At 39.5% G+C, this 23,071-nt stretch overlaps 2 protein-coding genes across 3 annotated transcripts in view; one reads left to right on the top strand and one right to left on the bottom strand.

The window, feature by feature from the left end:
• The window catches only part of si:dkey-71h2.2 (low density lipoprotein receptor adapter protein 1), a 103,840-nt gene that overhangs the window by 43,175 nt on the left and 37,594 nt on the right, over positions 1-23,071 (top strand). The gene's annotated exons all lie outside the window — the stretch shown is intronic.
• On the bottom strand, positions 850-22,830 carry fndc4a (fibronectin type III domain containing 4a). Its single transcript, XM_041063836.1, has 6 exons — positions 22,755-22,830; positions 15,043-15,158; positions 13,322-13,526; positions 6,067-6,156; positions 4,138-4,271; positions 850-1,144 (listed from the first exon to the last, which is right to left on the bottom strand). The coding sequence occupies exons 1-6, from the start codon at positions 22,828-22,830 to the stop codon at positions 1,103-1,105; spliced, it is 663 nt and encodes a 220-aa protein (XP_040919770.1). The 3' UTR covers positions 850-1,102.

The raw sequence follows: 23,071 nt of genomic DNA, 5'->3' as shown, positions 1-23,071 counted from the left end.
AAACTTGATGAGCAGTTTATGTGTGAAAGTGCATTTTGTGCGCAGTGGAGGTGATTTATGCGCTTCAGTAAGAGACTCCATTACATTAGTGGCAGCTTGGTAATGGGACATTGAAAAGAAAGTTTATTTTACACTTCAGGTAATACAATTGTCAGGAAATATACAAGATCTAAAACGAAACACTGGGTGATAAAAGATAGTGTCCTGCTCTAAAAGCAAAAAGTAAAATAGAAGAGAACATTAAATGCTTCACAGTACTGCAGCCATGTTTATTTCTCCGTTTTTGGCATCTAACTTAGAACGCACATCTAATGCTATTCTACAGGCAAACGACCTGCATGCAACTTTATTTAGTAAATGAATGAAATATGTACAGTCATGTTTGTTATGTATGAAATATGAAAAAATACAGTGTAATTCAGAAAATGGTGTTTTAATATGAATTATAGGAAAAACTAAGAAATGAAGCGGTTGTAGTTCTTACAAATGAATTTCTGATGCATGTATTTGCTTTTTATCCTTATTAAAAATCTGCCCACAGCAGTGAGGCAGTAATATACATTTGTGATCAGGCAGTATATTAACACTATTTGCAATGGAAAAATGTTGAATTATATAGAGCTGAGTGATTTGTAACAGGTGTATGTGGTATCTCATTGCACGTGCCAATATCAAAAATACACTGCGTATTTTTAAAGTCATGAAGACAGACCTCCCAGAGATGATTAAGTTGTATTGTGTGTTTTGTATTGCAATAACATACCAAGCACCTGGCAAAGACATCAATGTTAACTGCACCATGGGTTAACATTAATTCATGTACTGTAGATTTCTGCTAGCTACTGTGCATTGTGTGTGTCTGTGTGTGGGGTTGTGTACATTTTTATAGGGTTGCTGGAAGGGTTTTGAGTGTGTATCTGTTGTTCATAGTTGTGTTTCCCTACAAATACTGTGTGCATGCATGTGCGTCTTTTGTAAGACAGTCTTGGCCAACCTTATTCACTAATGATTCACAATATTTTTTTTCCCCGCTCATTAGTGAGAAAGGTGGAAAATGCATTGATGGTTGAAGAAAGAGGAATTGAATTTGGCGTCCTTCTTCTCAAACTTCAATGATGTTGATCGATGGCACTGAAGGATGAAACTGCAGCAGACAAGAAAAAATAAAAGTTACCATTGCTGTTTTACTTTCTTCTTCTACGACAAAGAAGTACTTTGATCATAGAAGACATATGCCCTGCTTCTAGCTGAGGAGACTGATTAGAGCAGTGAACCCAGGTAGCAGTATTTAAATGCCAGAAGACAGTGATAATCTCATTCAAAGAAATATCTGTTTATCTTATTTAGAGTAGATGTCAATTGAGATTCTTTTCTTTCATTTATTTCTCAGTTACTGCACAGTAAATAATTTTTCCAAGCCTTCAAGATCAATAGTTCAAAATTCACTTTTAACTTTTCATTCATTTTTTAAATTAAAATTGACAGAAACGTATCCCTGATCTGTCTCCATACATCCACTCTGCCTCAGCCACTCGTGAGTGTGTGGTTGTTCTGTCCATTAAACACCTGAAGGAGTTTTGCTGGCCGGAGACTGAACCGTATATACTACAGCATTGACTGATACTTGGGAGAGTTCCTAAAGTCCTCATCCGAACTTCCCTGAAAGAAACCTTACATCAACATCTGACCACCTAATGAGGACTAGAAAGTAGGGGTGTGCCCGATTCATCGATTCATAGATTAATCGTGACGCGACACTTGACGATTCAGAATCGATTCATAAATGTTCAAAAATCGATTCTTTTAATAACGGAAGTGCAGCGGTCGGAACGAAAAAAAAGTAGCGCGTCCCCCCCCGGACATATTATAGGGCCCTATGATTTCCGCGATCACTGAATCGCGGAATTGGCCGACTAAAACGGAATCTATTTTTAACGCGCAATATCGCGGAATTTGACACAATTTGAGTGCAATGCTGTTTTCGTGTGGAAGAGGAACGTGTGTCTGGGGAAAACTGCACGGAGGGAAGCAAATCTGGATGGCACAACAAGCCCCTTCCACAGACTAAGCCCGTCCCCCTTCAAAACAATGTAAGCATGGCGAAGCGGCTAACTGCGGCTCTGTGTTCGTCGGTGAAAAAAACTGCGAAACTCGACGCGAACTGCTCGGCTCTGTACTGAGGGGTTAGCGCCGAGTGTTGCATATCCTGTCAACAGTCCGTTGACTGGAAACGTAAGAATACGCGCAGTGACCACATAGTGTCCAAAATCCATATGAGAAACATTCTGGCTGACATGCACATACAGTAAGATTTAAAAGGATTACTTTCTGCACATGTAAATCAAGATATCAGCTTGTAATAGAAGTGGAAATATTGTCAATTTCCTTTCCCTGTTTTTTTCTTTTCTTTTTTAACATTTATTTATTTCATGTACATGTTCATAATAAGATAATCAAATCAGAATTATGTCAGTGCAGCCACACAATATATATTTTTAGTATTATTATTGTTTTTAATCTACATCAATAAATGAAACAGGCATTACACGTGCGACCTAATGTTTTTTTCTTCTTTTATCAGAGGAGTTAGAAAAGAAAAGATAGAGATAAATGTGTTTTACTTCAATGAATGGATATTTAAAAATATACATTATTTTATAAGTAACTACAGAGTGAGAAAAGAAACATTCTATGTGGGAAAAAAAAAGATTAATCGAGATGCATCGATAATCGGTGAATCATCGAATCGTAGCACTGTGAATCGTAATCGAATCGAATCGTGAGGTGACTTAGATCTCACACCCCTACTAGAAAGGTAGATAAGCCAACACAGTGAGAAATCCTTCGACGACTGGCCCTCTGCTAATTTAAACGAGCAAGCTCGATATGTTGCTATGTTAAATCCTAGCCAGAGGTTAACACTCACAATACAAATGACCTTGACTATTGATTGGTCATGCATATATCCATCTGCTGCCGTCTGGTACTTTTTAAAGGAATGCCTCACACACAGAGAACTCCAGCAGTTTCTCGATTTTATAGTTTTCACAGCGGGCACATCTCAGTTTTTCTCCTGGCCACTGAGCCTCACAGGGCTTCAACCTAACACCAAACTCTGTATTCTTATAGACAAAAGCAGCAGCCATGGTTTTCTGTTACAAACACATTGCTTTTGTGTTTTTTTTTTGTAAGCATCTTGCACTGTTAGGGATTGTGGTTAAGACATGGGTCCTAAGAGATTCCTGTGATTACATCTGTAGGATAGATGCCATGTCCTGTTAATCTATTTTATATAAGAATGTGTAGAAGAGTAAATCGCTGGAGAGAAGGTTCTGGGACGTTTATCCTAAGCCAGGAGAGGTATATGTCGACCTAAGCGTGAGGGCAATTCAATATACTGACCGTTGTTCCTTAAAAAGACTTTTTAATCGAGCTGGCAGCTGCATCACAGAGCTATTTCAGAGATCCTTTGTCACAGCCAAGTGCCTCCTATTGGAACTAAATTGATTGGAGGCATATACCAGACATTCCTAAGAATGTCTGGGCAATGTTGTGCATGGCCATCACTGGACAAATCACTGGGCCAATATTTGAGTTTTTGATCAAGCTGTGTCATCTGTAGATGCGTCTGTATTTTACAGAATCACAGTAATCATGTTAATATCCAGCATAACCAAGTTTGCAGTTATGAAGTGCTGAGGAGGTGGCCACTTCATGGCAGCATGAGTTGGCTGTGCACATAGATTAGATTACATTAATGTTGTTATTCAGAGGAGGAAATTGATTCTGCTGCAAAGTACGTTAAAAACAGCACAGTATACTGTACAACTGAAAGAGAGACATCATCAGTACTTCGCTGTGCACATCCTTCAACACATTAGACACATTAAACGCATCTATGGACAGCAGTTGATATAGATGGTGAGACTGCTGTCTGTACAGAGAGACTTGTGTGCATCTACAGTTGCATGACAGAACCTTTCAAGGAGCACACTCCAGAGCACTAGAGTGAGTCTGTGAGTGTCAGGGATACATGGATGATGCTCCGGTGTGTCAATGCTTAACATGAAATTCATTCAGATGAAATCTCTCAAACTGATTGTGATGTGGGGTTGCGTTCAGAGGCGTCAAGCTCACCTTGCTCCTCAGCAGACCCCCACTGTGATGCTCGGGCGTGCTCCTCTCCGACGAAGGCTTGGCCTTCTCCTTATTGTTGCTGGAGTCGTTGTCCTTGATGATGTCATACTGCCGGCAGAACAGGGCAATAACAGCTGCCACACACACACAGAAAGGAGGATAGGAATTCAGTCATGAGGCGCCAACTGTCACTTACAGATATGTCACCACCTCCTCCAGCTGAGCACGTTGAAAGGCCATGTGGATAATGGAATTCCGTTCCCAAAGGAGTCTCATGTCAGAGCCTTTATCTGAAAGTTTGGAAGATGGTAATTCTCCATAGACTTTGCTTTGTTGCATTTTGCAATCTGCCAGATGCAGTTCAGCCTCCAGGTCGGATAAGTACTGTACGCTCACAATTAACTGCCTTCCTTCACCGAGGTTATGAATTTCTATGAGAACGCTATCATTAAATATGCAGAAACTGATATACAGTTCTGGTAATGAGAACTAGGCAGCTGTGAGAAATACTCAGAAGCATAGGCGTAATCCATTTAATTAACAAATTATTATTCATGCATCATATAAGCGCTCTGCAATGTTGCAGCCAAAGTGTAATTGTCTCTGCAGCCAAGATATGTTGATGGGATCCAGTTCCATATTTGTACTGGTTTGTTTCAGGCTTAAATTACAGTGGCATTTACGTGATTTTATAGGTGACTTGCCTGCATTTAAGCAGTTTGTTGTAATGTTGCTTTGATGTGCAAACAGAATAAACTGACACTTTCCTCAGCTGCTTACTTCACAGAGATGTTATTTAATATAGCAGATGGGATTGTGTCTTATTAAAGTCATTACCTAATTACTTTATAATTTGATTCACTCATCCAGACCAAGACTAAGTAACGTAAAGTAACAGAGATAAAAAGGATAAAAGATGAAACAGAGGAGAAATTTAATAAGAACAAAAAAGAACAAATATAAAACCAACTATATCTTGCAGATTATGAACCTTTAAAATACATAGGTAAATCTGAACTTAAACTGGACTGCAAATGAGCAGTCCATTGCGCATACGCCACATGAGGTGTTTTTATCCTTTCACTCCCACTCTTCACTGCCTCCGCGTTACTTTGGTTTCTCTCATTAGTATTATTTAACATCTCACTATGGTACTCGGGGGTGGGAAACCCTGCTCCTGGCAGCCTGTCAGATGTGCCACTTCTCATTGTGCCTCAACACTTCATTAATCAGTACACTTCCTCAAAGGAGCAGAAACTCATTCTCGGATGGAGACTTAGATGCAGAGAGTGCTCAGAAAAGTGTGATGTTGGTTTGACATCGTTGTTGTGAAAAAGCCTTAAAGGGACGGGATGTTCAGAGTTGTCAGATTTATTTCTGAGTGCGTGTTACTTAGGTTCTTGGACTTTAACTTCCACTTAAGAGGGATCCTATTGGTCTTGTTCTGGATGACTGTCCATTGGTTAGTTTCTTATTGATTGGTGCGTCAATGTATTGATTTAGCTACTAGATAATGTTCATGTGAATCCTCTGTTAGGTGTGCACCATTAGTCTTCATCATTGAGGCTGACAGTAATTGTTAACACGCTGCAGTTTCAGTGGACAAGTCCAGTTACCTTTTTGCTTTTTAAGCAGGATTTTTTAAATTTCATTTCACTATTGACAACAGCTTCTCAATAATGTGATGCTTGGCATTGGATTTATAGAGATTAGACTTGATTGGATCTACAGTCTGTCCATTAATAACCTTCAAAAGATCAGAGACGCATGTTCCTGTGTCACCCTGAAGGACTAGGAGCTTATGGTTGTTATAGAGGCAGTATCACCAGTATTGCAGATCAATCATTAATCAGGTGCCTAACCTGGAGTGACTGATGACATTTTGATCCAAATAAATAAAAATAAATAAATCTAAAAAAAAAAACCTACCTGCCCACATGACCAAGACCACCACAATTATGATCATTTCTCCTGTTTGTAGATGCCGTGACTTGTCCAGGCCTTGCACAGTGGGGTCATCTAGGAGAGAGGACAGATGGGACAGTTGCAGTAAATACAAACTTATGAACTCTAAATACTGAATACAAATAGCTGAATAATTTGTCCGTTCTCTTTTATTTATATGGAATGGACAAGTAAGAGATACATTGAACCGATCACCTATATGCCACAGTAAAAATCTAAGCATTGTAACCTTCACATAGTTAGTGCCGTTTGCAGAGTTATTTTACTGGATTTTCTGATGAACATAAGATGTTAAATTCACATTCTGTCAGTAAGGACCGGCAAAAGTGGACACTATCCGTATCTCTCACAACGGTCATGCCATTTAACAAAAAACTGTAGTAGTCAGTGGAGGGCATTACCACATATCAGTCTTGTAGCATTAATCCTCCTTTAAGTGGATTGACTATGGGCCTATTTTCACTCTCCAAACTATCTCTGAACCCTCGTGGATGGAACTCTTCCAGAGCACCACTCTTCCCAATTGCCTCATTTAGTGAATCAAGTTGTCAAGAAACTGGCCATGAATGCCAGACTGTCAGCTCTCTTCACATGATAGCAATTACAGAGTGTGGTCAGTTGTATTGAATGTTTTTTTTTGTCTTTGGTAATAGTGTGGATGAGCATGTGAGGGGAGATAGGGAAGGAGTATGTGAACTTGGAAGTTCAAAAAGGACCACAAATCACAGTGATGTGCTTGATCCTTTCATTATTGTGGCCATTCTGACTATGCTAACTTGGCACTTACCACCTCTGTGGAAGTGATTCAGGAAAAACACGAAACAATGGACACTATTTCCTTGTAGGCTTGCAGTAGAGGGATACCTCTACTGTCCACCTTTTGTGGACCAGCAGTAAACCTACACACAACTGCCTAAATCAAGGCATCAACTTGATTTGGCTAACTTGGGGTGTGGATTTTATACCCAGTCTCTTACAGTAAAAGTAATGACCAGTATTGGGACAAAGACACATCTCTATTAGGATTTAAAATAGAGTAAAATAAATACAAGATAAAAAAATAAGCTTAAACAGAATGAAGCAGATAAAAATATAGCAATGAAGATTACAGTGCGGTTACAACATGGCCCAAGATAGGAATACATAATCGCAAATAACTCTTTTAACCTGCATGTGCTGTGTTCTGTAAGTGTTGTATTGAGATAGACTTGAAAAACTCGCAATAAATCCTTTGAGAACCTAATCTAAGATTCAGCTACATCATCTCCTGGTTCTTCCCACTGCAGGGTGAGCTCTTGAGAGTCAATATCAGACTGCACATTATTCTTAAATGTCAGGTCAGGACTCAGGTCACTGCTGAGTATGGCGGCGAGTTGTTCTCCAGTTTATTACTCCCACATCTCCTCTATCTGAACCCAGACAGCTCAATAATAAACTATTCACCGACTAATTCTTCTACATATAAAAAACTGTTTAATTAATTCTGATCTTCTCAAAGTCAAAAACTACTTTAGCTCTCCTTCTCTGTGAGAGACTGGATTTACATCCTGACATGATATTTCTGAGGTTGGTTCACACCTATAGATGTATATATATACCTATATGTTTCAGTATTGAACATAATCTTGAGGCTTCTGTACTCTGCAAGACTTGGCAACTGAACACCTTGTTCTTCGTTATAGTATCTAGTCTGCCTAATGATCACACATAACTTAAAAATGTGCTTTGGTACGTGCACATTGTGCAGCATGCTGATATACAGGGTTTACATGTGCATATTTAATGCAGTAGGTTTCATACCACAGAGTGAATAAACAGAATTTCCAGATGACCTGAATAACATGTCCCGCTGCTGTTTCATACATATTTCATGTTGGCACCACACTCAAATATGCTGTGTGATTCTTTGCTAGAGAATTACGCAGCTGAGCCAGTACACCAAAGAGTTTGTGTTGAGATAATTAGCGGGGGTGTGCCACGATTTTCGAATCGTCATTAAATTATAGAAAATGGAGTAGTTTATGCGATTATCTTAAAAAGTAAGAAAAGTAGAAGTAGAATAGTTCCCTGTGAATATCGAGAAATGTTTTTGCTTGAAATGCTCTGCCCTAGTATTAGTCGACCTTCCTTCTGTTCATCCCAAATCCCATCATGTTGTTTGTGGCAGTGTCAGGAAACCATGTAACAACACACCAGGGATGCTGTACAGTTTACACAAAGATGCATCAACGGACTTATTCTCACATTATGTTTCCCAAAGACAATTCGTTACTCTGTAAAACATTTTAAACTGGTTCAACTCAAAAACAAAGTTTTCCTGTGACTATATATTTGGAAAATTAGTTCAAAGATGTCTCATGAAAATGTAAACTCAATTAAGTCCACTGAATTTGAGAAAAGTAGTTTAATAGATTTAAATCTCAAGAGTCAACCAGCACAAGGCTGCTCCTGTGGACTTTGTTGAGTGGACTGACCATCAACAAAGCAGCAAATCCTGGTTGAATTGAGTGCTATGAGGTAATGTTTGCCAGTTGTGCTTGAAAAATTATTTGAACGATTACTCGATTATCAAAATAGTGATAGTAATCAATCACTGAGCTAATTGTTTCGGTTCTACTGTCACCAATTTGCCAACAATGGGGAAACGAGTGTGCTACTAACTTATATAAAACTAAACTTGGTGATAAAATGATGTATCTGTTAAACTTAAAGGAATGTTTTGTAGGGAGCTGAAGGTGTGCAGAACACCTTTGTCTCAGCGCTGTTAATGGGAGCCCGCTGTAGGTGTAGCTTCTGACTCAGCAAAGACAGCTTGGCATCTCTTTGAAGTATCTCACAGTAATTGTGTCAAAGGGGACCACCTACCTAGTTAGGTTTGACTGCTCAAGGCATCCATCCTTTGAAAATATTCTCTCTTTTTTGGGGCTCTCTTGCACGGAGCAGCAGTTGCGTTTGACAGCTTAGTGGCAGCAGGTAACATTTTCAGCAGTTTCATGTCTTTAGTTGGGGAATTATTTATATCACATATACGGACATTTTTGTATAGACCTTGGCATCACTGTTCATGCTAACAAAAGCACCATGTTCATTTACCCGCCTTTATCATAGATCCTTAATCTTTCATTATAAATCCCTTGTATTTCAAGAAGTGCCTTCGTCAGCCTGGAATTTTAACTCATTAAATTTAATTATCTTTGAATCCTGTCAAAGGTTTTCACTTTGCAAATGCACAGGCACACTGTAGAAATTGTAGAAATTGGTTGAATATCAATAAACTGTCCCAACATACAGCAAGTTTTTCAGTCTGAAAGCCAGAGCCACAGCACAACATACCTCCCTCTTGAAGGGAAGGCAAAGCACATAAATATATTCTCTGATTAAAAGCTTTCCATGGAACTAATGGAGTTGAAATAGACTTTGGAAAGACATATTGATCCTAGAGAAAAAAAAATCCACAGTAGCCTATTTAAATTTAAATTCTACAGCAACACATGGTGCACATCTTGCCAGGAAATGCTTTATATGAAGTAGATGGATTCTGAATCTGGCCTTGCCAGGTATACATTCTGTGGCATATGCACTAAAATGTAATCAAATTATCAAAGAAAATTGCATTGAGGAAAAAAATAAAAGCATTATTGATTCACGGGTATCATGGCTCTGGCTCTTAGGAATGTCTGGTATGTACCGCAAATCAATTTATTTTCAATAGGCGCTTGGCTGTGACAAAGGATCTCTGAAATGGCTCTGTGATGCTGCTGCCAGCTATATTAAAAAGTATTTTTAAGGAACAATCGTCAGCAGCAAGAAAAATGCCACATTAAATTAATTCTGATTAAGGTTAATGAAGGATATACATGTATACTGTCTGCTGTTATTCATAGGAGGAAGCACTGTAGACATCCTTTCCAAGTAGGCAAAAGCTTTCCAAAAGGCAGATGTTTTATTACCAAAAAACAACAGAGATTTCTTTTCAGCGGTTGTGAGAATTAATTGTGGCTAAAAAAGGTGTCTCGAAGGAGCATGTAGGAGAAAAGTCATGCTGATGACCTTGGAGCCCACTAAATGGTTATGATGTCTGTTATCTTTTTAACTTAACATTTTCTTGCTCCCTCGTGGTGATCAGATGTCCCTCTGGCTCTTTAATGGGCTCATTTATATATTTTAATATTGAGAAAATGCAATGATGAACCAGGAAAACAGTTTAAGAACCTAATTATAGGCCTTCATCACAACCAGACGGCCTAATTCTGGGCTTAATATGTGGGTGAATGCTTGGTGAAAATGGGTCACTTTGGATCTCTGCAGGGCAGTGGATTTAGTTATATGTGAGACGAAGTACCTGTACTGTTAGCCACTGTAATTTATTCTGAGGTCAGTAATATTCCACTGTATCTTTGGATAGATGATGGACAACTTTCTTTGTTTAAATACTGTGCATTGACAATTTATATTTATTAAATTTTGTTTAATTATTTACCCTCAACAACAGACTTTGGCTGACATGAGGCATCCTTACATTTTTGCCTTTTTTTTTTTTAAATCCTGTAGGCCTATTATTAAGCACCATGTTGGGTAGATTGGTGCTTTTGGAAAAGCTCTGGTAAATATAACAGTTACTCAGTCATACTTGGTCATTACTGTAGTCCTAATACCTTTATAGCATGAACAGGCTTATAAACTCACTAAACAGGCAGGCTATTACAACGTTTGCAATTTCCAGGAAAGTGTACAGACTGTGTTAGCATTTTAAGTGGTGGAGAGAGCTTCAGTTCTGATCCTGAGATAGAAAAGTACTATACAGCTGAGCCACCCTGTTCACAGTGTGGATTCATGTATTATTACCCTAATTAATGTAGATTTACTTCTGGTTTTTAGGACATGCAGCCACAGGAAGTATCTCTGAAGTATTATATATAGTTATGTTTTATGACATTATTGTAGTTTGCTTACATATTAAGGCTGTGTTACTTTTTTTGTTTTACAGATTGCAGCTGTGGTAATATTTTCCATCACTGAGTTTGTCTGTGTAGTTATTCTGCTTGGGTTATTATCTCAAACTGGGATAAAAATAAATAGGCTGTCTGTTAATGGAGTACTAGTCAGTCAGTCTTGTCAGTCCACAGTAAATTTACTGACAATATCAGAGTCAAAATGTAAAACGACACAGAGCAAAACATGAAATGAGAAGCTGAATAATAAATTGACAAGAGCTACATAAAAAACAACAACTTTGAACTTTGAAAACAGGGCATGAGGAGTCAGCAGTGCTGCCATTAGATTTATGGAAAGCTGACACTGATTGCTTCTCCTTTTACAAAAACAAACTCCCACAAATGAAGCACATCCACTGAATGGGCTGTTTTTCTGACCCACTTGGATGACTCAGGGGGCTACAAATCCTGGTTAATGTTGCATAGTGAATCTTTTTTAAGAGTCTTGAAAAAGTACTAAGGCCCAGGCCATAAGTCTTTTCATTCTCAGCAATTTGTGCCGATGTGGATGGCTGGTTAGTTTTCTAAACTTTGTTGCTTTTAATTTCAAAAATAAGCACACAAAATAATTTCCTGAGATTTATTGTAAAGCGACAGGACAGGAGTGTAATGCCAGTGTCTGTATTAGCTTAATGGACAAGGCACAGCCTCTTGTGTTGAACTTGAGCTTGAATTAGTTTCTTTCACTTTGGCTGATCTTGCCAGCTTAACTAATGGTACCCAACCTGAGTCAGCTTAAGAGAAACATTCATGATTCACTCGCATCAGCACTTATTCGCAACCTCAACCAGACCATAAAATAAAAGAGGAAAAATTGTTTGAAGCATCGGACCTGATTCCAGACCAATGTCAAAGCCAAGCTGCCATTATTTTTAAGAGTTCATGTATTTGACTCATCCCATAATCATGGCTGAACTAATGCAGTGCAGATTAGCAGTTTAGTTTTCTTCTGACATGAAGACTCTTAACAACTGCTTATAATAGAAAGCAAATGGCTTTTTCTCACTCTTGCCTCATCTGTGCTGTAGAAAAACTCAGAGCTACTAAACCTATTCTCTATTGGTCACGGTCCTCATATTTCCTTCAGCCTAAGAGCCGAGCCCAGACACTGAGTCTGAAGTGTTTTAGAGTGTGTGTCAGAATCCTGAATAGGCACCCAAAGTGATATAGAGTTGGCTAAATTCAGAGAGGCTTTGCCTGCAGCCATGCTTAAAGAGTCTGTCAATAATGAATTGGCGTCTAGGAGAAAATAAACCGGCAAGAAGTACATAGAGCCCCCCTCCCCACCCCCAAGAGAGACGCTGTGAGAGGAGGCTTCAGGTTACTGGCACTTATGTCGGCACTGTACCTCATTTTCAATGTCAGGGCGCTTAAAAGCATTCAACAGCCAGAAGAGGCTTTAGCAGGAAAACTGTCTGTAATGGGTTGCTGCTGTCTGTGCCTCCGGAAAAAAGGCCTGTGACATACCATGTAGAATTAAAAGCAAAGCATTATGTTATGTAACAGCACTGTCAAAAAAAAATGATGCAGTGACCTGTTGTGATCTTAACATTTATTCTGCATTTTGACAAACTTTATTGCAGCTTGTTGACTTGAGTGGAGATTGTGAACTTATATAACACCTGGCAGTTAAATTGTATTTTTGTTGTTGTGATGACAAATCCCAAAAAGACACCAAAACAAACAGCTGGTTATCTTCCTAACAAGGGTTTCCTCTTCCAAGCGCTTTTTATTTTACCTCTATTGGCAAATCCATATTGTGCTGACATCACTTAGCCTAGAGGTTTTTTTTACAAGTCTGACCACATTGGCATTCATGGCTCATGTCACCCATTGCAGCCCAATATGTCTTTTGTTCTTAATTAATCTTAGCCATGTTGGCAATGTTGGTCTTTTTGTTGGTAAATCCACCACTTTGGTCCAAACTTTAATATCTCAACAGCTATTGGTACCAAGAGGATGAACTGAATTCTAATGACCTTTGGTGATCTCCTGATTTTTCATCAGTACTTTGGTTTATGGACAAATACTTGCAAAACCTGTTTTTAAAGGATTTAGTACTGATATTAAAAATATAATACAGTATACTTTAGTTTTTAAGGATTTAACAAGGGTTTAATAGTATTTAAGGAAACACAAGCACCTACCTGTTATTGTTCGTGAACACACAGAAAGACTTGAGCTTTTGCCAAAAGTAATTATTAATGGATCTCAGGGCTGCATACCTTGGTTGGAGCTGTTGGAGGGAAAGCGGTCTGATTTCTTGAGGGTGCGAAAATGGACCTTCTTGCTGGCTTGGCTTTCTCCGTAGAGGCCAATGGACTGAACCTGGATGATGTAGTCTGTCTCCTCCTCCAGGTCCCAAAGAACACAAGAGCGACTGGTGGTGTTGACCTCCCGAATGAATCGCTGCATGTGCCCGTCCTGCCTCTGAGGTATTGGAAGAGGGGTAGAAAACAAAAGAGTGGACTGATCTAGTGAGTAGATAAAATATCAGAACAATGGCTGTTGAGGTGATCAGGGTGACCACACACAAATGTGTCCCTAAGGAAGACACTTTCTCCTTTCCGAAGTCTTGTATCTTCAATTTATGAATTTCATCTTTAAAGGGCAACATTGCATCAATGATGTATAACCCTCCATCACCATAAGAAAAGCAAAAACAATCATGTACCTGTATATGGAAAATAACAATGTGATACTGAGGTGACCAACCAGAAAATATTCAAAAGTGCTGAAGAACAACATGCTGAGTATTTTATTATATTGACAGTTGGCACTTCATTTTCGCCATATGGAGTCTTGACTGGAAATTGAAAAGCTGTGGAGTCAATATTCTGATTAATTTGGACTGCAAGTACCTCGAGACACAAGCTCTCAAAGTTTGTCTTTGACCTTTCAGAATGTTATTGGAGCAATCAAGACCCAGAGCAATGAAAATTATTCCTCCTGCTCACACACTGAACACAGAGAGTTCTCTTTCTTTGCGCGCTCTCCAACCCATCTGCACTTCAAGTGGCTTTGAGCCAGATGTTTTCGTATATGTTATTTATGGTCCTTCTTGACTGATGGATCTGACACAGAAGCTTGTTAGTCTCACTAAGCAGTGAATAATGTAATGATTAAGCTGCTATATACACTCAATGCCATTACCAAACGTGTTCAAATTCAGCTGCAGAGCATGATGAACAGCCCTAAGGAGAGATGTTTGGGTGCTGCATACGGCGTATCAGTCGCACAGAGTCAATAGCAAAGTTAAATGGCTGCATAATGTTTTGAGTTACATAAAGCGTAAACATTACAGCAGCGTATGGCATTCCATCATTCAGTGTTAGCATTCATCGGTTTGCCTGTTTTAAGCCTTTGAAATCTTTTCATCCTAAAAAAAATGCCGTTTGGCAGCCTCACATGCTTATGTGCATTCACGTTACATCCTTGTTTTCGCTTGACTAATCGACCATGCTAAGTTTTATTCTATCTCCAGGCTTGAAGGCAAGATTAGTCAGCCTTTCTCCATGCTGAGCAAAGCTTTAAGGGGTACCTAAGAATATATATTCAAATGAAAACACAGCTACTACTTAGTCAGTATGCAAAGCATTTACTGATCATGCACATTTTCCTCTATAGAGTTCAGTCAATGATCAAATTATTGTTTCATTGTCTGAAAATATTTTTTGAGTTGCCCAAACACCTTTCATCCCAGTGTATTCCACAGGATGTCAAGAAATGTGACATAAGAGAAAACTGATTCCAGGTGCACTTCTTCAATGTACCTATTTGGGTGTGTGGCGTGCCAGCAAAATTTCAGCAGGACACGATGAAGGCTCATTGCCAAACCACAAATGGCTATAGCTAAAAATAAACCTGGTGCCATTTCTCTTTTATGGACTTGTTCTGCTGACTTTTCCATGGTCTCTCTGATTTACATTGGAAGTTTGGGACTTACCTGTTGTGAGATAGAGAAGCCAATTATTATGTCTCCCTCTGGAACCTCCCAGGACACGGTTGCTGAGTCGGCCCGCAGGTGCATGACAGACACATTGACAGGAGCTGGTGGCCGGTCTGCAGGAGAGGAAACAGAAACAGAGCTGTCTCTTAATCCACATGCTAGATATCGAATTATCCATGCCATCTGTGCCCACACTGCACCTGGAAAGACTCTACTATTACACTGGCACTAACTCACCACAGGTGTTTGAATCAAGGGTGAATAGCTGATTGTTTGGTTGGGGTTGTGGATATATTAGAGAATGGAGTTAGAAAATTACAGTGAAAAAACAAAATTCTTTATCCACCCTGAACTAAGCTGTATGTGTCCCATAGTTTGCTGTGAGGTTTTATGTGATCTAGAAGTGATCCAGGCTGAAAGTCTAATTTTTAAAGATTAGCTGTGTTCACCTCTCTATAGTTTTGCGTTAGCGCAAAGTTGTAGGGGCTTCATTTGGTGAAGGGCTGAAACTAATGAATATTTTCAGTCGTGATTAAGTCCAACTTTGAATACCTTTTTTTAGATAGATATTCAATATATTATCACTTAAAATAAAGAAAAGCAGCAGCTCCTAGCAATTGAGAAGTTTGAACTGGTCAATATTGGGCATTTGTGAGAAAGAACTATTTAAACATTTGTTTTTGATTATCAAAATAATTGCCTGTGCATTGATAATTTTCTGTACATTGATTAATTAATCATTTCAGCTTCAGATTGGAGTTTTTATTTTACTCCTAACATTCTTATACTTGTGTAAATCTCCAGATAAAAGCCATGTGCACAGCTGCAGTAATCTCACGTTTCTCTGTCATTGCAACTTCATTACTTAAACTCAGTGCTGCTTGTGCTTAAACAAACCCTCCTGTCCTAAACGGGGAGGACGTACTGCATAGGCTCACACATACAACAGTTTTCAAAAGCATCGTCAGAGTAAAACAAATTATTAGTATTCTGTAACAACTGCACATTACTGCACCAAGTCCTGTCCCATGAAACAAATTAGATTACTAATTAGTATCATCACAATTGTCTTTTAACTCATCTAAGAACTTTGTTGCGTTTATTGTTTTTCCTTCTGAACAGCCTTGTCCATCACCCTGACAGACTGGCTTTTTTTAAAAGTTGCCACTGTGTCCATTTCATGTCCACCTCCTTGAGACAGGGTTATGTTCCTTCTGTTGCTGTCACTTTGCAGCCATTTATCACGATTTGAGTGCTGGTGGACACGCTGATTGTGAAGTGGAGACAAAAGCCTGGGAAGCAAAAAGGCAGGGGAAGCAGAGAGTGGCAGAACTAATAGAAGGATCTGTAAGGCTTTACAGTCCCCCAAGCAACCGCGCAGGTCAGATGGATAGGTGACTTTGTATCGGTCGGGCAGATGGGGACCTACAGGCCATCCACAGGGCTTTTATCATTCACGCAGGACTTTGTGTGTGTTGTCACAGAAGGTAACTGATGCAATGTGGAGAGGGTCAACTGAGTGGAAATATCCTGCACTGTCAGATTTGTGAAACATAATGACAGAAGACAAGACACAGCATGAAAGTATACAGAAGAAACATATGCAGATATGCTTTGACTAATTAGTTGTAACCACAGCTGCTCTTTAAGTACCACTTGTAAGATTTCTAGTTACAGCTTTCTGGAGCAGTTCACTACAAAGTGAATATTAATTGATGGCTGTACAGTCAATTTGTATTTCAAACGCTTTTCATTAACTCATGAGGGCACGGCTGTAATAACCCATAACACAGTTGTCTTGAGATGACAGCCAAAGGCATGTGCTCTACAAGGACAATATTTCATCGCAAAAGTGCACTTGAGAGAGAAAGATGAAAGACAAAATGATGAAACTGGGAACCATTTCAAATGATTTGCAGTTTCCTAGCTCAGTCCCTCTCACATCCCTTTCCTCTTATCTCACCGTGTCTCCTCTTTTATCTCACTCTCTCTCTCTTACTCTGTCTTTCTCTTCTGTCAGTTTTTATCTCGGAGACAATCACTGATGGCCTCTGTGTCCCTTGCTAAAGGTGACTTCGGAACAGATCACAAAACCCTGGGGTCAGACGAGGGCTATCGGTCTCCCTGCCTCAGCCCTTGTGGCATCTTGAACCGCAGGTCAAATTCAGGCATGACGCTCAGTTCCTCAGGCTCACGACACGCTCAGAGATTGGGTTTTTTTTTTTGTGGAGGCGAGCGAATGAGCTGAGCAAGAGGCTAGACTAAAGCTTAGCCTGTGATAGAGAGCGTGAGAGGAAATGAATGTTCCAACCGTACAGAGAGAGAGCGTGGGGAGAAAGACTTGGCCGTTGGTATCAGTGGTATCCAGAGGTCAAGAGGTGACGTCTGTCTCATTTTGTCCATTTAATGAGAAGCTCCTTTATGGAAGCAGGTGGTGTAATGTGTTAAGACACACCTACAGTAGGTTAGGAGGGAGGGCAAGACACATATAGTATAAATTGTCCTTGATCTTTAGAGAGGGATGAGTCATACATACATTTCGAATAATGGTCTCTGCGTCCTTGTGCCTCGGCAAGTATCCAAACGACCGTTAATTTAGTGTCATGAACATTTGATGATCAAGCTAATGATCCTATCATTGAATGTATTATCAGGAAACTAACATAACTCATACTTTAAATACAAACTATACCTAACAGATTCCCGGCCAGATGGTTTTGAATGTCAAGAATTTATCAGAATTTCTCATTTTTTAAATATTAGATCTTGTTATAAAATGCTCACACTGAACAGCCTTGCATTTACAAAATGCACACTTTGATTCTTGCAAACACACACTTTGGCAAACATAACAAGGGTATCCATTTGTTCTGAGAGGAGAAATCTGATTCTGTCTTTAACAAGCAAACGCTATCAAGCCTTGATTGCCATCGGTGTGTGTCCCTGAAGCGCACTCTCATCAGGATCAGGTGCAACATTTGTCTAAGACAGGTCACATTCATTTTTCTTGAAGCCTGTTGTCCTTTAGGTAATGGGGGTTACAGACAGCCACACGTTGGCAAAGAAAAAAAAAAAGCTGCCAGTAACCATGATGCATTGTCTGTGGGTCATTTACTCGTGACAGAGTAAGTGACGGTTCAGTCGAAGCAGGCCATGAATCATCTCTAATGTATAAGTGCCCTCGTCCTATATGATGTTGTTGCCATTGCAGGTGGTTGAGCAGGACAAGTATATTTTAAACTTGAAGTGTCTGGGTGAGGTGACTTTAGAAGATAAAGAATCAGAGGAGATGAAGCCAACGAAAACTGATATTGTCGTTTTTATTCAGTCTCTGTTTCAGAAGCTTAGGATAAACTGGAAACTGAACAGAACTGTCTCGATGTTTCCAAAACTGAATCCCTGTTGGCTGCTAGAGCAGACAACAGATGACAACCGTAGCTCGGTGATTTTCTAATGCAAATATTTTTATTGATGTGAGGTCCAATTGTCCGGTCCTCTTCCCATTGTTCCCCTCCAGCTTGTTTGATGTTCCCTTCTGCAGTAATAAGTGTCATTGTGGATACTTCAATATTTGCTATTGGCCACATGTCCTGAGTAAGCCCCACTCCACAGAATGCGTTATGTAAGATCTGAAATCAAACAACAATAGGTCACAGCGGCTGAGGAGTGTGTCAGTGCAAACAAATGGTAAGACCCTCTTGGGACGTGGGCGCGCTGCCAGGATGAATCATAGCATATAGCCAAAGCCACGCATATTAGCTCCTCACCATCTAAGCATAGTGCACACGGAGCGATAGTGAAACTGCTGCTGGATCTTTGAATGGCCGAGAAACCACGTGGAAAGGAGTCCAGTTTGAATTTGTTAGATTGAGGTACGGCTGTGGCATCTCAAATCTTCACCTCTATATTTGCTTGTGTTGGACAATTGCGCAATACATCCTGTTTTACGCAGAGTTTATATATTGAGTGCTTATATTATATTCTCACAGCATAGGATATGTTTTTATGATCTATAAAATTTTAGATTTGCCTGCACAGCTTTTGATCTCAGACCATTTGGCAGGACCACAATTTGACAAGTGACATGTCAGCTCTCCACAAGCCGCTTCTGTGTTTAATCTGATTCTGCCCGAAGAGAAGCATTAAGGTGGAATTGGGAAGACAGTTCAAAATTTAATATATCTGCCTTTTTGTGTTTGCTTTTTGCAGCTGACATGTGTTATTGGGTGATAGCACTAATGAGAAAATAGAAATGTCACTGGGGGAGCTCCAGTTTAAGTCACTGTCATCACTGTTTGTAAATAGATACGGTATCTGGATGCCAAAAAGACATTGTAATTCCATACATTTCTGCAGAAAGTGTGAAAGCAGAAGCAGTGACCTTCTCAAATTGGCATCAGAAATCCTTTCACAGTTTAACCTGTATTCTCTGTCTACATTAAAAGACACATTTATGTTCTCCGGGACTGAAAGAGTTCCTGTGTAGTGGCGTGCTGGCACATATCGATTTGTGCTCTATGCTTTCTTGGCACCATTTAAGAGGTAATTATAATGTGACATTTTAAAAGCTTAGGTGCTCATTTACAGAGCAGAATGTGATAAACTGACATTTTCTCTGTTACTCTGTAAATGCTCTGCACAAAGACAGGTGCTGCTACCGCTTGATTTTTACAAACAGCATCAAGTCTTACATGAATGAGCTCTCAACTCATTATTTAGTGGATGTAAACCCTCTGAATAATAGATCAGTTCACTAACAACATGACAAAACTCCCAAAGGTCCACAATTCATATTGCTTCAAACATATTTCAGTCTCCATTACCTCTGAGCTAGTGACAGTTTGAATGGCTGTGTGGAATGTAATCCCTATCTAATACTCATGATACCTTAGTCCCTTGTGAAACCATATAGTCTCTGACATCTTATAAATAAAGGCAGTAACTCATAATAGGTGCCTTGAATTTTGATGCATTGCCCAGTTAATCTGTTAATCTTCAGACAGCTTTATCTGCATGTGTTTAAGTCTCAGTCGAGGGAAGTCTGAATGTTCTCTGCGCAGCGGGTGGTTGTCACACAGCTGCTCGCAGGCTGTGGTGTTGCAAATCACCTGCTACTCTTAAGCAGTGTCACGCTGGTTTTATCTCAGCCGCAGCACTGTCTGCCCCCATATTAACTTTCTTCTTCATCTTTTTTTTTCCTTCTCTGAATCCATTCCCTTCTGAGATCCTGCTTTTCGTTCACATTTGATGCCATGTGGGAGCCGTGACTTTGTGTGATCTTTGCCTAAAGCTCACACTCTAATGCATTAGTATCTCTGTAGTGCAGCAACAACAGTATGAAGTATCTATGTAGAATTATAGATGGAAAGATTTATCCAGCCAAGTGTGGCTAAGTTCCTTTCCCTGTACATTTCAGAGCCCTTTTGCAAGAGTGACGCTTACTTTCCCCTGCTTTAGGTACACTCTGTCTTCCTTCTCACAGACCCAGAGGCTGCGAAACAGCAGTGGAAGCAGATGGGACCAGGTGCCAGACTAAGGTTAATGAAATCACTGGCCAAACCCTGAGGCTTTTCAGCTGGAAGCCAACATTACTTCATCATCCCAAACATTAAGGCTAGCATGCACTGAGACACAGGAGCACATTTAAGAGCTTTTATCATTAATTTTATTGGCTGTAGTTGGTTTTGCTGGTTATACCGACATCTAAACAAGAACACAGATATAAAACCCAGGGCTGAATAAAATCCTTTTTTTTTTTCGCATGCTCTAATCTGCTTTATTTCAGGGCATTTGTGAAATGTCTGCCATTTGACAGCAGATAAAATTATAACAACATGAGCAAATATTGGCCCTCACTCATTTGATTCAGCTCTAATAGCGAACGTCTATTTGTCAAGAATGTGTCACAAGAATTATGAAGAGCAGATTGCCAATTTGAAGAATGATATGAGCCCGGCCATCCAAATAAATCCAATAAATTCTAAATCACATTTATTTAGCGACTGAAGCTCTGGTGTGGGATTCATTTTCCAGCATGCTTGTTTTCAGACTGTGTAAATGTAAATGTGGTTGTTCCCATTCAGGAAGTTCTTGTCAGTTTTGGAAATGACAAAACTTTAAGCACCTTGTGTGGGTTTGTACCATTTGTCTCAGTTTAGGTTTAGTCTGGGATTTTTCTCAATGACATTCAGTTACTGGAAGCTCAATCTAACACATCTGCTACAAATGTCATTCCTGCAGGTTTTCTTTTTACAAGTCTGCAATTTTGTCTGCAATCCAAATTTAAAGACCGACGGCTGGCAGATTCTTGTGTAATCATGACTCATGTTGAAAAGCGAGCTTAATGGATGAGTGAGGACAAATTTCAGTACTTGAGATGAAAGAATTTTTGAATGCTAGCTTTCACCATCATTACATAATTCTGGATCACTTTTAAATCATTTAACTAAACGTCACTAATTGTGTTACCTAAGAGAGACCTCACTGGAATTCTCCCCTTTCCTGCTTCGGTGAAGTAGAAATTTTTGTGGACACCCTCACCATGACCCAAAGAGGCTTACAATTAGTTTAGACCCTCCTCTGAAAGACGTGTCACTATGAATCCCATAGTCTCTTCGCATGCATAGGGGTGGCAGTAATGAATTCACCATTTATTTTCATTTACTTTGAAGCTCATTGCACCAGACAAATTTATATTTATGAGTGCCATGTTTATTTTTTTAAGCAGTCGCTCTTTTCTCCTGCTGACAACCCCATACAGAACTCCAATGAGATCAGAGATGCTTCTTGCATCTCACATGTCAGCACAGGACATGACAAAGGCTCTGAATAGTTGTCTCAGGCAGACAGTACACACACCCACAGAAACAGTGAAGTGCCAATCTGATTCTCTCAAGGCACTATCACATGTAGGACTCAGTTCCCTTGAGAGAAAGGGGGAGGAAGCGATAGAAGCAGACAGTTAGATAAAGAGGCAGAGATACTGTGGATGCACGCATACAGATGCAGTAAGAGAAGATTTGTGTGACAGAAATAGGAAAGCTTCATAAGCAGTAAGACTGAAGCCGAGCTTGCAAATGATAACAGGTGATCATTTTTACATGTTGGCTCTGCAACTGGTGTTTCTGTGGCACACTAATTAAGAGAAGTGAATAACTCTGTATATTTTGGCCCATGTTTAGAGCTTTTTAAGTCAAACCAGTCATCACTCAAGATCGAGAGAAAAGTGCCTTCCAACTGAGCAGACACAATGGGAAAAGGCTGAATATATCTGTGGTGTGGAAATTACTGCCAGGTATCACTGCTGTAAACTTGATTTTTTTTTTTAAATTATTATTATTTGATGCATAAGAAAGGCTAACTGCTAATGTTATTCTTAGTGTTATTTTAAAGTTTTAAATTCAATTGTAAAACAAAAAGGATATTTTAAAATAGACACTGTGGCTTGTTTTTTTTTCTGAATTATTCAAAGAAAGTAAAGTCTGAATATTGATGTTATAGGCTACTTGTATTATAAGTAGACCTGAGCATACAGAAATATTTTAGGTCTTCTTTCACGTGTGTAAACGATTTAAGTGCATCCTCAGGTGCAGATTAAAATACATTAAAACTCACATTAGACTTTTACATTTTGTAATACTTTGACTATGGCTAATGGCGCATTTTACAAGGCTCCAAAGTGCAGGGTAATTCGTTTGACTTATACTTACTTGCTCCTACCAAGAACATGTCGCTGCCAAAAAGCAACAGGACCACGGAGTTGACCAAAACAATCAGACGAGCCATGTCTTGGTGAATTTCGTTGTTCTTCTTGGGTTTAAAAAACGCAGGTCTCTTATGCTTGAAGGGCAACAAAACGACTGTAGTTCATTTTTATAACATGTTGAATTCTCCTTTGATGAATGAATGAACGGTTACTGGCTGAATCGGGGCCCGAGCTGGTCAGTTCAATGAACAGATAAGCGGCGAAAGTGTGTAACAGATGATGTCTTCGCAAACATTTTGTCGAGCCCAGACAGATTCTTCA

The sequence above is a fragment of the Toxotes jaculatrix genome, chromosome 19 (assembly GCF_017976425.1).
Source record: "Toxotes jaculatrix isolate fToxJac2 chromosome 19, fToxJac2.pri, whole genome shotgun sequence".
NCBI lineage: Eukaryota > Metazoa > Chordata > Actinopteri > Toxotidae > Toxotes > Toxotes jaculatrix.
The sequence above is the reverse complement of the archived record's forward strand: the minus strand, read 5'-3'. Positions and strand labels throughout refer to the sequence as shown.